This window comes from Salvelinus namaycush, chromosome 4 (genome assembly GCF_016432855.1).
Source record: "Salvelinus namaycush isolate Seneca chromosome 4, SaNama_1.0, whole genome shotgun sequence".
Lineage (NCBI taxonomy): Eukaryota > Metazoa > Chordata > Actinopteri > Salmoniformes > Salmonidae > Salvelinus > Salvelinus namaycush.
The window spans coordinates 45,227,312-45,244,965 of record NC_052310.1 but is presented as its reverse complement, the minus strand read 5'-3'; the positions used below and the strand labels follow the sequence as shown (position 1 = coordinate 45,244,965).

At 41.8% G+C, this 17,654-nt stretch overlaps 1 protein-coding gene across 1 annotated transcript in view; it reads right to left on the bottom strand.

Moving 5' to 3' along the window:
• Positions 1–17,654, bottom strand: part of LOC120045632 (SH3 and PX domain-containing protein 2A-like) — a 113,318-nt gene that overhangs the window by 51,489 nt on the left and 44,175 nt on the right. The window contains exon 6 of the mRNA XM_038990542.1: positions 9,029–9,060. Coding sequence (XP_038846470.1) covers positions 9,029–9,060 — 32 coding nt within the window. The remainder of the gene's footprint in view (positions 1–9,028; positions 9,061–17,654) is intronic.

Sequence of the window (17,654 nt, the reverse complement as noted above, 5' to 3'; positions counted from 1 at the left end):
GTTACCTACCCTTGCAACCTGGGGCGGCCCGTCAGGAAGTCCAGGATCTAGTTGCAAGTTGATGTGTTTAGTCCCAGTGTCCTTAGCTTAGTGATGAGCTTTGAAGGCACTATGGTTTTGAACTCTGAGCTGTAGTCAATGAATAGCATTCTCACATACGTAGGTGTTCCTTTTGTCCAGTGGGAAAGGGCAGTTCTGTATCGATCTTAGTCCTGTATTGATGCTTTGCCTGTTTGATGGTTCGTCGGAGGGCTCCCGGTCACAACCGTCCGTGACCGGGAGCCAGGCTGTAGTGGCGTCTTGACCGCTGCGGCACCCAGGACCACTTAATAATATTGTAACCACATTCTAGATAGGTTCTAGATACACTGCTCGTCGAACATCTCATTCCAAAATCATAGGCATTATTGTTTCTGTATGGACCTCACTTTGTGCCTGGGCGCATTGTCATGCTGAGACAGGAAAGGGCCTTCGCTGTCTCTCTTGTCGTGTTTGTTTTAATCCCATCCCCCGTCTCCACAGGAGACCTTTTGCCTTTTGGTAGGCCGTCATTGTAAATAAGAATTTGTTCTTAACTGACTTGCCTAGTTAAATAAAGGTTAAATAAAACTTCTTTTTTTATCCCCAAACTGTTGACACAAAGTTGGAATAACAGAATCGTATAGAATGTATGCTGTAGCGTTAAGATTTCCCTTCGCTGGAACAAAGTGGCCTATCCCGAATCCTGAAAAACAGCCCCAGACCATTCATCTTCCTCCACCAAACTTTACAGTTGGCACTATGCATTGGGGCAGGTAGTGTTCTCCTGGCATCCGCCAAACCCAGATTTTCCCATCGCGTTTCCGCTGCTCCAGAGTCCAATAGCGGTGAGTTTAACCTCACTCCAGCCGACACTTGGTGAACTTAGGCTGCTCGGCCATGGAAACCCATATCATGAAGCTCCCGACGAACAGTTCTTGTGCTGAGGTTGCTTCCAGAGGCAGTTTGGAACTCTATAGTGAGTTTTGCAACCGAGGACAGACGATTTCTATCCACTACGCGCTTTAGCACTCGGCGGTCCCGTTCTGTGAGCTTGTGTGGCATACCACTTCGTGGCTGAGCCGTTGTTGCTCCTAGACGTTTCCACTTCACAATAACAGCACTACAGTTGACCGGGGCAGCTGTAGCAGGGCAGATATTTTATGAAATGACTTGTTGGAAAGGTGGCATCCTATGATGGTGCCATGTTGAAAGTCACTCAGCTCTTCCGTAAGGCCATTCTACTGCCAATGTTTGTCTATGAAGATTGCATGGGTGTGAGCTTGATTTTATACACCTGTCAGCAACGGTGTGGCCGAATCCACTAATTTGAAGAGGTGTCCACATACTTTTGTATATATAGTGAATGTTCTGCTTGACATTAACTTTAAACACCAAAACATGCTAAAAAGGTTCTCAGAAGGTTTTTGCTAACTTAGATAGTTAAGGGAACATTCTAACGAAAAACTGGACACTCAAACATCAGGGGAGCATGACATGTAACAGTGCAAAAATGTTCTCTCCCTAGAATTGTTAGCTGAGTTGGCACTCAACAACTGTTTAGCATTGAAACTCATCAGCCAGTCCATTTTCCTTATTTAGTGTCTGTTGGTTTCCTATCATATTTTCTGGCACCCACTGGTTATTATGAGACGAAGACTCCATTGCTTTTGTGTTCCAGCTAGCTGCCTGCTGCGGGGTTAGGAGGGGTCGGTTCTATGTCGGAGGCCAAGGTGACAAATTGTCACTGTCAGAAACTGGGAGGCTTGGCTTTACGCTGACCGATGAGTAGAACTCCTGATGGAGTCATCTACTTCTGCAAAAAGTAACTGAAGCTGTCAGTGCATACCCTGACTTTGTGGTTTAAGAGACTAGTCAGTTTATAATGCAGTTCTGCTACTGCTGTATGTATTTTAGAGTTAGTTTAGCCAAATCTCCATACAATATCTTTATAAAAAAATGTAAGAATGGTGCAAATGTATGTCTCGCATTGTCTAACCCTAGAAAATGCGATTATAAAATGGTAGTTACACTCAAGTGAGACTGAGTTAATGAAATCTTTCAGGTGCTATTGCCTTTGCAGCATGTGAATAAAAGCCCAGTATCTGGGAAGCAGGATCAGTCAAAGAGCTCAGTATTCAATGGCTGTTTATCAAGCAAGGGTAGTGTGACTGCTGAAACAGTCCGCAGTTGTTTAAGTGGTAGAGAAGCACACATTCATCTACATTCAGACTAAAATCTCACGACTAGCTAGCTCCTTACCCCTGTGCGCCCCTTGACCCTCCACACACAGACCCGACCCCCCCCCCCCCCCCCCCCCCCCCCCCCCCCACACACACACACACACACACACACACAATTCCACTCTCTATATGCCCCTGAGCCCCACAGCTTCAATAAAGCCAGCACGGCTGTGCACACACTCCCCCGGTCCATGCGAAACACTGAAATGGTTTCCACTTGCCACGTAAACCTCCTCTCCATCTGCTTTTCACATGCACAGTGCCTCCAAGCGCTCCGACACTCTTTCCCCCTCTCTCTCTTTCTGTGTCTCGCTCCCCCACTCTCCTTCTCTCTCCCGTCTCTCTCTCTCCCTTACTCACTCTCTCTGACTCTCGCTCTGCCTCTCATACTCTCTCTATCTCTCTCTCCACTCAGTCCTGTTATCCTAAGTAACACAGTAAAGCTGCTCACAGACAAACAGCTAACTTTATTAACTTGTGCTGAGTTGGACAAGTGTAAGTTGTATTTTAGTAAATAGTGTTTCAGCCCAACTGTTCTATATCATAGTTATTTGAAAACAGTTTCCAAACAGTGTGTTCACTTTCAAAAAAATTCCTGTTGGGAAACAATAGAGCTAACGAAAACATTCAGGTATGACTTCTGAGTAACATTGTATTCTAACAATAGAACTACAATACCTGCTAGTCTCAAGTCTAGTTGTGCTGTGACCATGAGGTGTTGACCAAACCTCATGTGCTTAGTCAGCCACTGTACTGTATGCTGCTCTATATCAAGTTAGTGTAGAGAACAATAATAAACAGAGCTAGACACTGTAAACAGTTCAGATATACATGAACAACCTGTAAGGTATATCCTGTTTTGACCCATATAGAGACACAGATCTAAAGAATGAAGTGGACTCAAAATAGGACTCTTGACTTACCTGTACCCTTGCACATTGACTCGGCACCGGTACTCCTTGTATATAGTCTCATTATTGTTATTTTATTGTGTTACTATTTTTTCTTTAGTTGAGCAAATTTTTCAAACTTAAAAAAAAACAACTCTGCATTGTTGGTTAAGGGTTTGTAAGTAACCATTTCGCGGTAAGGTCTACTACACCTGTTGTATTTTGCGCATGTGACAAATACATTTGCATTTTATTTGATTGTAGGGGAGGTCACAGCTGGAGACCAATTACTGAGGTACAAGCCAAAACCTTACTGAAACCACATGAAGGAGCAAATCACTGGGCAAGTAATATATTAGTAACTGAACAGTGGTTTTCAGGGACATCTATTCTTTATCTTAACATCATAATCAATGGAGTAAATTATTTTTTGGTCCTAATCAGGGACCCAGTGGTTTACCTCTGAGAAAATTCACCAGTTCATAATAAATAACAGAACTTGAAACTTTCAAACCCTGGATAAACTGACATTGAAGAAAGATATTCAAGATAGCTGGCGGGTGAGTGAGGGGATGACAAGCCACTGAGAGAGAAAAACAGAGAGAGAAAGAGAGAGAGAGGGAGAGAGAGAGCGAGAGAATAATGACGATGCTATGAATGACTGATTGTCTACGCCAGAGTATAAGATAGCCTGTGATTTCTGCAGCATGTCCATGCCAGGTAAACAGTGGTAACCAGTCTGGCTAAACCATGCACTAACCGCCAGCAGTTTGGAGGCCTGGGGCAACATTTTCCTGTTAGGGTACAGTTTCAGTAAACTCTTAGGGGAGACCAACATCATGTAATTATGTGGACCATAAACTGCAGCTACAGCACAAATTCACCACAGACTCGCACACTCGCTCCGCTGTCCTGGTTTAATAAAGTAATACCAATATCTCAGCACAGTTAACCCTGTGTCTCAGTGTGCCGGAGGAAGATTTCAAAAGGAGATATGGTTACTGAGCTGTCTATTAAGACTAAGATGTAGAAGCTTTGACTAGACTTGGTTGGCAAAATATTAGCATCTTGAGAGATGAGACTTTTCCTCCAAGGCTATCAATCTTAATCTAAAAGATGGAAAATGTTGTTTACAAGGGACAATAAAATGGGACCCATTCATTAATTCATCATTGTTCGTCTACTGTAACCATTTAAAATGTATCGGAACAGCAACGTTTACAACTGTGAATAACCTATTATTCCAGCCTCCGATTCCTGGAAGAAATGCAATATGTAGTACGGTCTGAATTTAGGCGACTACAGAGACACACACCTGAAATAAGGCAAGCTTTCCATTTCATCATGTCAATGGAATTCACTGATACGTAAAGGCACAATACCATAGAGTATAGAATGAAATTAGGTTGGAGTCTCGTTTCATTTCGTGGCAACTTCAAGTGTGTTTTCCTATCAGAGAGAAGCAAAGAGAATATTAGGTTACCAGGAATGAGAAATTCAGCTGTACTATTTTCTGCGTAATACTCTAGGTCTACTGTATGTGTAAAGTACTTTTTCACAGAATGTTTGTGTCAAATCCATGGCAGCTTCATGAATCACTGAATCATTTAACCTCCCATTTTGTCACCTGGTAACAAGAGTCTAGAATTCTGAAGACTCGAGTACACACGTACACACACACACGTACACACACACACACACACACACACACACACACACACACACACACACACACACACACACACACACACACACACACACACACACACACACACACACACACACAACACAACACAACACAACACAACACAACACACACACGGTCATACTGCAGATGCACAGCTGCTAACAGACACACGGTCATACCGCAGATGCACAGCTGCTTCCCCAGCCCCTCTGAATCCTCTGTATAACCCCACCCACGCCCATATCCCCATGCACTGAGCCCACTCACTGCCTCAACAGCCAGCACCCAACCCAGGCACAGCCAATACACAGCATAGCTGTACAAACAGGTGCTCCATCCCACCCAATGCTGTTTGCTTAACCCTTTCATCACAATGAGCCATGTATGATTTGGCTGTGTGTCTTAAGCAGAGACTTGATATGTTATCGTGAGCTGAGTTGGTCTTGTTATACACTTATGACATTATAGAGCTTTGTTCAGCTGTCGGTGGAAAGGCTATGGACTCCCAAGAAATGCTTTACTACTGTCTGCCTATTTGGTACAAAGACATACAGTATATGCCTACACACATGCACGCCAACAGGGATACAAGACACAGACACACGCACCTACCAGACTAATTTCAATAATGGACTTACATACATCATCACATAGGCTACATGACCTGTTGCAGCTAACTCGATAACCAACCAAAGTAATACAATACTGTAATAACTTAATCGAAATAGAACATACTACCACTGAAAACAAATATTACAAACAGAACACCTTGCAATGCAACAGACCGGAGCAGAATATATGCACCTCTATATTTAATGCTGTTCAATATAGAGAGAAATTAGCCCAGCTAGCACATTTGGTTCCTTGGAAATTGTGGGAACGTACATTTTTGGTGTCCCATTGGTTCTGGTAAACGAAGCCACAAGTTTCCTGATTTGGTCAGGGGGCCCTCAGATAGCAGATGACAGCAAAATGTGTAGAATTCCAGGAAATTATCTTTAAAACTGCAACAACAACAACAAACTTTCTTCATGACAAAATTTGCAGAATAGCATTATAAAACTGCAACTTTTTCTCTCTGCACCATGGCAAAATGTGTTAAAATACAGTAAGTCATCTGAATTCTCCCCCCCACAATTAAGTCGGTGCCACGGGGCCCCAAATGCGCTAGTTTGGCCATGCCTGGGAGGTTTTATGTTCTGAAAATGGAAATGCTAGGTTATTTGAAGGTTATTAAATAACGTACTGAGAACATGTTTCAATAACAATTTTAATAACACTGCTAATTTAGGTTAACTGTTTTTAACTCCAAGCACAGATTGGCATTAGTCATGCAAACACATTTCTTTTTAATTGTGGCACAGCATCAGTGACATTCAAACATATGATCTTCTGTTCTCAATCCATGGAAGTAGTCCACTGCGCCACAGGGTGGAGCTAGCATGTCATGTTTTTTTTAAACTCATATAGTGGCTTGTGAAAGTATTCACCCCCTTGGCATTTTTCCTATTTTGTTGCCTTACAACCTGGAATTGAAATAGATTTTTGGGGGGATTTGTATCATTTGATTTACACAACATGCCTACCACTTTAAAGATGCAAAATAGGTTTTATTGTGAAACAAACAAGAATTAAGACAAAAAATGAACTTGAGGGTGCATAACTATTCACTCCCCCCCAACGTCAATACTTTGTAGAGCCACCTTTTGCAGCAATTACAGCTGCAAGTTTCTTAGGGTATGTCTCTATAAGCTTGGCACATCTAGCCACTGGGTTTTTTGCGCATTCTTCAAGGCAAAACTGCTCCAGCTCCACGTTGGATGGGTTCTGCTGGTGAACAGCAATCTTTAAGTCATACCAAGATTCTCAATTGCATTGAGGTCTGGGCTTTGACTAGGCCATTTCAATACATTTAAATGTTTCCCCTTAAACCATTCGAGTGTTGCTTTAGCAGTATGCTTAGGGTCATTGTCCTGCTGGAAGGTGAATCTCCGTCCCAGTCTCAAATTTCTTGAAGACTGAAACAGGTTTCCCCTCAATAATTTCCCTGTATTTAGTGCCATCCATCATAATCCTGACCAGTTTTCCAGTCCCTGCCAATGAAGAACATCCCCACAGCATGATCCTGCCACCACCATGCTTCACTGTGGGGATGAGGTTCTCGGGGTGATGTGAGGTGTTGGGTTTGTGCCAGAAATAGAATTTTCCTTGATGGCCAAAAAGCTACATTTTAGTCTCATCTGACCAGAGTACCTTCTTCCATATGTTTGGGGAGTCTTCCACATGCCTTTTGGCGAACACAAAACGTGTGTGCTTATTTTTTTATTTAAGCAATGGCTCTTTTCTGGCCACTCTTCCGTAAAGCCCAACTGTGGAGTGTACGGTTTAAAGTGGTCCTATAGTCCAATCTTCACTGTGGAGCTTTGCAGCTCCTTCAGGGTTATCTTTGGTCTCTTTGTTGCCTCTCTAATTAATGCCCTCCTTGCCTGGTCCGTGAGTTTTGGTGGGTGGCCCTCTCTTGGCAGGTTTGTTGTGGTGCCATATTCTTTCCATTTTTTAATAATGGATTTAATGGTGCTCCGTGGGATGTTCAAAGTTTCTGATATTTTTTTTTATAACCCAACCCTGATCTGTACTTCTCCACAACTTTGTCCCTGACCTGTTTAGAGAGCTCCTTGGTCTTCATGGTGCCGCTTGCTTGGTGGTGCCCCTTGTTTAGGGGTGCAGAAGACTCTGGGGCCTTTCAGAACAGCTGTATATATATACTGAGATCATGTGACACTTAGATTGCACACAAGTGGACTTTAGTTAACTAATTATGTGACTTCTGAATGTAATTGGTTGCACCAGATCTTGTTTAGGGGCTTCATAGCAAAGGGGGTGAATACATATTCACGCACCACTTTTCCATTTTTTATTTTTAATAATTTTTTGAAACAACTTATTTTTTCCATTTCACTTCACCAATTTAAACTATTTTGTGTATGTCCAAGGGAGATGAACACGTTTGCAAGGCTCTGTACAAAGCTTTTAATTGTAGTCTATTCAAACAGACCCCCTTTCAAAGGAACAAGCACTCATTAAGATCAGGTGAGGCCAATTAGTGGGTGTGGCCAACATACCAGAACACACTTAACAAGAGCAGGGTTTCCCAAACTAATGATTTGAAAATGGTGTTAGAGAATCTCTGAAAAAAATGTGCTTGGTTCATAGAACCGGGGTTACGTCAATAACCTTCGGTAGCTGCTAGATTTGGTTACAAGAAACACTGGTTTCTGTTTTCTTACTACAAATGTGGCTCTATCCTTGGAACCATTTGAGCTACAAAATATTACGACTCCATCAATGATAGATAAGACTCTCAGGAACACGTACAATATGTTTTCCTCTAAAATGCCCACAAGCCATGCAGGACTCATTAGAACAGAGTGGACAAGAAATAGTTATTTTCTACACAGAAGATCATACAAAATTATTGCCTGATGATTTTCTGAATTTACCAATAAGTTTCTGATGCATTTCACTTCAAACCATACTTCCTTCAGATTGAAATACTTTCAAAGTCCTGTCAGAATGATTTGTAATAGACGTTCATAGCCCCAATTAAAAAAAAGTTAACATCGGCCGTTGATTACATAATTGTTTTTACATGTCGGTGTCTTAATTTGTCTGGTTGTGGGCCAAAAAAAGTTTAGGAACCCCTGAGATAGAGGATAGAGAGAGTTTTGTTGATGCTGTTTTTAAATAACATTCTTAGAACGTTCCTAGAACGTTACTAATGGTTTCTTGTGGTTTTATGGAAAGTTTTCTTTATGTTCTGAGAACATGACTTTAAATCCATGAGGAAACCTGCAGAAAATGTTATACTGAAGTACTGAAATTCCCACATAAAAATGGTGTTTCTTAAATTTCTCAGAAAATTTTGAGAAAATGACTTTAAATAGAACCATGAGGAAATGTTATGCTGAAGTACTGAAATTCCCACCTAAGAAACATACGGTTCTCAGAACGTTATGTGCTGGCTGTCCTGAACCATTCACAGAACTTTGTGGGAAGGTTGCATGCAAAATAACCATAGCACAAACATGCTCTCATCAAGCTCTAAGAAACATATGGTTCTCAGAACAGTATGTACTAGATGGGATGGTTCTCAGAACATTATGTGCTAGCTGGGAGGTGACTTGTCTTACCTGATTTGCGTTTGGTGGATCCCCCATAGTCCCTGAAAAAGAAGCAACACCAGAGAGTCATGATAAGTGTGTGACAAGGAGCCAGGGCAAAGCAGGAGCATGTTGTCCCACACAGGACTCTGTACCCTACCAGCTACCAGCCTAACCCTCATTAAGAATGCACACACACAGATAGGCACCCCACACAGAGCATGCCAGAGAGAGAGGGAGAATGAGGGAAATAGATAAAGGGAGACTGCTGTGTGTACAGTATGTGTAAGAAAGAGTGAGAGAAAGTGAGTGGTTTTTGATTTGCGTATGTTTATTGGTGAATGTTGGGTATGTGTTTGTGTGTGCAATGTGCATGTGTCATTGACAGAGAACACTGCAATGAAATGGACACGCCTGATCTTAATGAGTGCTCATTTCCTTTGAAATAGGGTGTTTGAATAGACTAAAATGGACAGTTAAAAAAAACATGGTATGCTAGCTCCATCCTGGTGGCGCAGTGGACTAATTTCATAGATAAAGAACAGAAAATCATAGGTTCAAATTTCTTGACGCTGTGCCACAAGAAAAAAGAAATGTGTTTGCATGATTAATGCCTAAGTAAATGAATTTCCATGTGTCATATCTGTGCTTGGATTTCAAAACAGTTAAACTAAGCTATGAGTTATTGAAACATGTTCTCAAATAACCTATGTCCGTTCTCAAATAACCTATGATGTCCGATCTCAGAATGTTAATTTAGCCTCCCATGAAAACTTTCAGGGTCCATAGTAAAACATTCTCAGAACCTGCCTGCAATCTAAAAATGTACGTTCCCAGAACAGGCAAAATGTTCACTACCGTTCTCAGAACGTTTAAAAAACCTTCAGTTTTACCAGTCAGGGAACTTATGGCCTTGTTCTCAGAACCAATGGGAAACCAAAAACATACATTCCCACAACTTCCAAGGAACCAAATGTACCTGCTGGGGTACCTCTCAATATTTTGTATTTATCATTTAACTAGGCAAGTCAGTTAAGAGTAAATTCTTATTTACAATGACGGTCTACCCCATCCAAACCCTAACAACGCTGGACCAATTGTGCACCACCCTGAGACTCCCAAACACGGCTGGTTGTGATACAGCCTGGAATCGAACCAGGGTCTGTAGTGACACCTCTAGCATTAGACCGCTGCGCCACTCGGGAGTCCTGAATATTCAGAGGAATTTTCTGAAACACACAACTAGGCAGAGTCATATTTTATATGGTGCCTTAAGAGACATGTAAATAGTTACCTTGCCACTCATTAAATCTTACCTAATTTTGAAATAACAACACAATCAGTTGAAAAGACACTTCCATTTCAAGTTACACTATGCAGAAATGGCTCCGCCATTTCCTGGTTGCTAAAACTCGAATAGTTTGCCTAATTTCAGTCTGTTACAAAATAAGCTATTATAGTGTAGATAATCATTGTACCATTTAAACCTCTGTGAAATATAGTGTATTTTCCAGAACACAAAATATTGTTATTTCAGCTGTTTTGAAGCTGGTGTACAAAACTGAAAGTAAAAGACACAAAAACAAAACATATGAACGGGAATCATAGAAATAGCACACATAGAACAACAGATCTACCTAAATCTTTAACTCACATTTCTATGTGAATTTGGTCAGGTTGCCCAAAAAGTTACAAATTGCCACTAACTGTTACATGGAATCTACATACATGCACGCATATTCTAAACATTAGATCCAGATGAGATGCCTGTACACTACTGAATAACAACAATAACACTCCTACTGTAAACATTTTATAACTTTAGATTATCAAGGGTGAGAGATGAAAAAATCGTATATCCTGCTCGTTTTGATTCCCAGCCGACATAGTATGTTTGTGTTGCAAAAAAACAACAACCCACAAACATTCTAAGCAAGACGACTTGTACTGTATCACAAATGAACAACAGCTTTTTGGAACACTTTATTAAAGTTTATCCTGACTTAGTGACCGAAAGAGGACACATTTTACTGATATGGAACTAGCCAAGTACTAATAAGTATCTAATTTATAGTTGATTCCTAATTTGTATGTTGAGGTAGTTGATGTAGTTAAGGTTACAATATGCAGCTACAGTATAAGTTCCAGTTGTACACCTATCTTAAAACGCAACCCCTCTCCCTAACATACTGTACACATCAAGAATCACTACACCACTTCAGCCAATTCTTTCCTGAGGGCCACTCAGGAGAATAGAGCTGCTCTGTTGGACGGTTGGGCTGCTGGCCTCTGCAGCTAGCTGTTTATGTTTCTGGGCCGTAGTGGCATATGAAACGCATTACCATGGAGGTCTGAGGGTGGGGTAGAGGGGCTGGGGAGCTTTGGGGGTAGAAAGATGGGGTGGGGGGACTGGGGAATGTTGGATCGGCCAGGCTTGCGAGTAACCCGTACCTCAGAGCTGGAATAATACACTTCCCAGGAGAGGAATGTGCGCACACTCTCTGGCTCAACACACTCCCACCAACAGTAAAATCGAATCGATGTGGGGAAGGTGAGGGGAGAAATATGTCCAAACACTATTAACATGTTAAGACAGTGTGCTAGTGCTTTCTGCAGTAAAGTGAACCTTTTGCTGACTGGAAAGGGCATGGACATACAGTACACACACACACTTGCACACACTTGCACACACTTGCACACACGCACACACATATACAAGCTCAAAACAATTGTTCTCACACCACTCTCTCCCTCATGCACACCCTCACACACACAAACATTCAATGTATGGGTGGGGGTTTTAAATATATAATTAAATCTGAATCTGTATGGGCCCATCCTGAGCTGAGAATAACCAGCTGTTTGTATCTGACTGCAGCTCAGTCTTTGTTGGTGGGCCCATTAGACATGGAATGTGTGAGATATTAGTCTTTTGCACACAGTTTTCAGCCAGTTGGGTTTCAGCCAAGAGACTGAGTCCACTCGAGGTATATGCTAAACAAATACTGCTGTCCGTAACCGTAGTCTGCCCCCTGCATGCGTAACCCCTGGTTCGAGGTCAAAAGTAATTGGACAGGAAGTCATTATAATCAATGGAGAGTTGACGTACCCACAGAATCATGCAGTGTGTGCGGTTGAGGGAGGAGGGGGATGATAAGTGAAGACACGCATGCATTACAGAGTCAATGAGGTATAGAGTCAATGACACCTTCATTTCCAATTAAGCAAAAGCCCCTAGACAAGGGGTCCCCAGTTACATTCAGCCGTGGGCCTATTTTTCCTTGAGCGAATGGTCGGAAGGTAGTTATAAATAATTTGTACTCCTCAAATTGACCGCAAGAATCGCAAAAAGATATAGTATTTGACACAAACAGAATCATTTTAAACTTTGATTACATTGGGGTACGATCAGAAAAGCATCTTTAATTATCCATGGTAATATTTGGGAATGGTTTTCCTACATTGAAATCAATTTGAGCTGATTTCCTGGTGATTTTACAATATTTTATGTCCAACAATTAATTGTATTTATTTATTTTTGCTCAGAAAACTTGCGGGGGGCAAATAAATCACCCGCGGGCCACCTATTGGGGAACCCTGCCCTAGACAATGGCGTTACTGAATCCATGTCAGTGAAGGTAAATACAATGAACAAAAATAAACACTCAACAAGCAAGAATTTCAACTATTTTACTGAAATCAGTCAATTGGAATAAATTCATTAGGCCCTAGTCTATCGATTTCCCATGACTGGGCAGGGGCGCAGCCATGGTGGGCCTGGGAGGGCATAGAACCATCCACTTGGGAGCCAGGCCTACTCACTGGGAAGCAAGGCCCAGCCAATCAGAATGTGTTTGTCCCCACAAAAGGGCTTTATTACAGACAGAAATACTCCTCAGTTTCATCAGCTGTCTGGGTGGCTGGTCTCAGATGATCCCGCAGGTGAAGAAGCCAGATGTGAAGGTCCTGGGCTGGCGTGGTTACAAGTGGTCTGCGATTGTCAGGCTGGTTGGATGTACTGCCAAATTCTCTAAAACAACGTTGGAGGCGGCTTATGGTAGAGAAATTAAGACTCAATTCTCTGGCAATAGCTCTGGTGGATATTCCTATATTCAGCATGCCAATTGCACACTCCGTGGCATTGTTGTGTGACAAAACTGCATATTTTAGTGGCTTTTTATTGTCCCCAGCACAAGGTGCACCTGTGTAATGATTATGCAGTTTAATCGGCTTCTTGATATGCCACACCTGTCAGGTGGATGGATTATCTTGGCAAAGGATGTAAACAAATTTGTGCGCAAAATTTTAGAGAAATAAGCTTTTTGTGTGTATGGAAGATCTTTTATTTTAGCTCATGAAACATGGGACGAACACTTTACATGTTGGATTTATATTTTTCTTCAGTATAGTACTATGGGTAGATGAGTTTGTTAGCTCAATGTCAGAAGTCAGCATATCTGCTTTTTGGCCTACATTTACTCAAACTCTAACTTATTGTATGTTCTGTGCATCATTCGATGTATTGTGTTACTGTAAAACCCTTGTTCAGAAACATATTGGATGGCTCCCTCTTGTGGTAGTAAAGCTCCTGTATTTCTGGTTTCTGTATTTTGCTTGAGTGGTGCATTAAGGTTACTAAACCAATAGAGGGCAGTGGAGGGAAGGCAATGATCGGCTATGAAAAGCCAACTGACATTTACTCCTGAGGTGCTGATTTGTCGCACCTTCGACAACTACTGTGATTATTATTATTTGACCATTCTGATCATTTATGAACATTTGAACATCTTGGCCATGTTCTGTTATGATCTCCACCCGGCACAGCCAGAAGAGGACTGGCCACCCCTCATAGCCTGTTTCCTCTCTAGGTTTCTTCCTAGGTTTTGGCCTTTCTTGTGAGTTTTTCCTAGCCACCGTGCTTCTACACCTGCATTGCTTGCTGTTTGAGGTTTTAGGCTGGGTTTCTGTACAGCACTTTGATATATCATCTGATGTAAGAAGGGCTATATAAATACATTTAATTTGAATTGCAACTGTCCAGATGCTTTCAGTCTTAGAAATTAGCATATGACTACAACAAATACAGTGGGCACCCTTTGGATTTGTTCAAATTTTTTTGTGTTACAAAGTATGATTGAAATACATTCTATGTCTCTGGGTGGCAGAAAGGAATGATGTTGCTGTTTGACTAACATAGCAGTAACTTCATTCTGTCTTTTTGTTTTAATTATTATATATTTTTTATTTAACCTTTATTTAACCAGGTAGGCCAGTTGAGAACAAGTTCTCATTTACAACTGTGACCTGGCCAAGATAAAGCAAAGCAGTGCGACACAAACAACAACACAGAGTTACACATGGAATAAACAAACGTATAGTCAATAACACAATAGGAAAAAAATCTATATACAGTGTGTGCAAATGAGGTAAGATTAGGGAGGTATGGCAATAAATAGGCCGTAGTGGCGAAGTAATTACAATTTAGCAATTAAACACTGGAGTGATAGATGTGCAGAAAATGAATGTGCAAGTAGAGATACTGGGGTGCAAAGGAGCAACATGTTTTTTAAATAAATAACAATATGGGGATGAAGTAGTTAGATGGGCTATTTACAGATGGGCTATGTACAGGTGCAGTGATATGTGAGCTGCTCTGACAGCTGATGCTTAAAGTTAGTGAGGGAGATATGAGTCTCCAGCTTTAGTGATTTTTGCAATTCGTTCCAGTAAATGGCAGCAGAGAACTGGAAGAAAATGTCATTGGCAGCCAAAGGAGGAATAGGCTTTCATCAGATTTCTCTGGTGCTGGGGCTGCACCTGAGATCCATTGGGACACATTAACAAGAAATGACTTAATATGCTGCCATTTGGGTTACTACCAATTCAACATATCATTTTTTATTTCATCCTCAGGTATCATGTGATGACAGGAATCAATAAATTATTTGAATCCATTCAACATTTCTTTTTTACAACTTAAATATTCTTATTGTCAGTCATCAGATCAGTAACCATATATCCATTTTGTGAGTCAGCTTTCCCAGTTTACCCCTTCTGGATTTGCGCATTTGGGAAACTTTCTCCTTCCAAGTCCTTTTCTGATAAAGGCGCCTCTACTAGCACCATCTGGTAGAATTCTCTTCCACCATCTTCCCTCAATAGGCTATCAGAATAATACCTATATTTCAATATGCAACCATGAACATGGATCAATAAGCGCTACGGTGCACTGCGCTCCTTTTAACAGTGCCACTGTAACGGATGTGAAATGGCTAGCTAGTTAGCGGGTACGCGCTACTAGCGTTTCAATCAGTTACGTCACTTGCTCTGAAACCTAGAAGTAGTGTTGCACCTTGCTCTGCAAGGGCCGTGGCCTTTGTGGAGCGATGGGTAACGATGCTTCGTGGGCGACTGTTGTTGATGTGTGCAGAGGGTCCCTGGTTCGTGCCCGTGTCGGGGCGAGGGGACGGTTTAAAGTTATACTGTTACATTGATGCTGTTGACCCGGATCACTGGTTGCTGCGGAAAAGGAGGAGGTTGAAAGGGGGGTGAGTGTAACGGATGTGAAATGGCTAGCTAGTTAGCGGGTACGCGCTACTAGCGTTTCAATCAGTTACGTCACTTGCTCTGAAACCTAGAAGTAGTGTTGCACCTTGCTCTGCAAGGGCCGCGGCTTTTGTGGAGCGATGGGTAACGACGCTTCGTGGGTGACTGTTGTTGATGTGTGCAGAGGGTCCCTGGTTCGTGCCCGTGTCGGGGCGAGGGGACGGTTTAAAGTTATACTGCTACACCACTATATAATTCATATTCACAATTTAAAGAATTAGGCAGTGGAGATTGGAAATCGGATTCTATGCATTCAATCCATTGTCCAAATAAGTCACTCCAATAGAAAACTTTCCATTACTTTGTATGCATGATGAATGTAGCCATACACATAAATGTAACCGTTAATCCATCAAAAAGTGTGTGCACTTGTTAGGCTACTTTACATACCAAAGTGTGTCTTTTCTACGCTGTAGTCTTGAGGCCGCGTGAGTCCTTTGTTCCTTGGTTATGCATCTTTCCAAACAATCCAGTTTTTCAATTCCAATGAAGTCTTTTGACCATACCAGACCATGTTAACCATGCTGTTTGTTTCTTTAGTTTAATGATCAGAATTCATTTTTGTATCCAGAAGAACGACAAATACATGTATTACTATTTTTCTAATTGAATCAAACTCTGGACATTGGGTTTGTATGCATCAAGACTAACATTTCACCACTCTCCATTGTGGCTAAAGGATTAAAATGGACATTGTATTGGGACAATTATATTGGACAATTTAGCCACTACATTTAGTCAAGAATCCTGGTACCTCTCGCAAATCAGACATTTAATATATATATATATATATATATATATATATATATTTTTTTTTTTTTTTTTTTAATTTTTTTTTATCCCATTTTCTCCCCAATTTTCGTGGTATCCAATCGCTAGTAATTACTATCTTGTCTCATCGCTACAACTCCCGTACGGGCTCGGGAGAGACGAAGGTCGAAAGCCATGCGTCCTCCGAAGCACAACCCAACCAAGCCGCACTGCTTCTTAACACAGCGCGCCTCCAACCCGGAAGCCAGCCGCACCAATGTGTCGGAGGAAACACCGTGTACCTGGCCCCCTTGGTTAGCGCGCACTGCGCCCGGCCCGCCACAGGAGTCGCTGGAGCGCGATGAGACAAGGATGTCCCTACCGGCCAAACCCTCCCTAACCCGGACAACGCTATGCCAATTGTGCATCGCCCCACGGACCTCCCGGTCGCGGCCGGCTGCGACAGAGCCTGGGCGCGAACCCAGAGACTCTGGTGGCGCAGCTAGCACTGCGATGCAGTGCCCTAGACCACTGCGCCACCCGGGAGGCCTATTTAATATTTTTTTAAGCATGGTCAAGTTAATAATCATGCTATGGATGTTATAGTAAAACACCCAGACACAACAAAGATACAGTCGTCCTTCTGAACTGAGCTGCAGGACAGGAAGGAAGGTGATTTTAAAACAGCTACAGAATTGAATGGCTGTAAAGGGATAAAACTGAGGATGGATCAACATTGAAGTGACTCCACAATGATGACCTACCTAAATGACATAGTGAAAAGAAGAATACAAATATACAAAATCAAATATTCCAAAACATGAATCCTGTATGCAACAAGGCACTAATGTAATACTGCTTAAAAACACACCAAAGGAATACACTTTCGGGGAAAATCCAACACAACACATCAATGTTTAACTGCACACTAGGCACACACTGGTTGAATCAATGAAATTATGTTGAACCAATGTGGAATAGACGTTGAATTGACATCTGTGCCCAGTGGGTGTCTCCTTATTTTCAAACATGGTGGTGGCTGCATCATGGTATGCTTGACATAGGCAAAGAGTAGGACATTTTAACAGTGGTGGGCCGTCAGGGCCAGCAAGGCCTTCTCTGCTGGCCTAAACATCATCAGAATATATATATTTTTTAAATATATTTTCCCACAAATATGTATTAAATTATTCCCCAGAGTAAGAATTATACTCTTCATTTCATAGCTTTCCTCTTGGTTGCACTGCTTCCAGCCCCAGGTTGAGATTTGGACGGCTGGTCTTAATGTTAGATCTTTTAT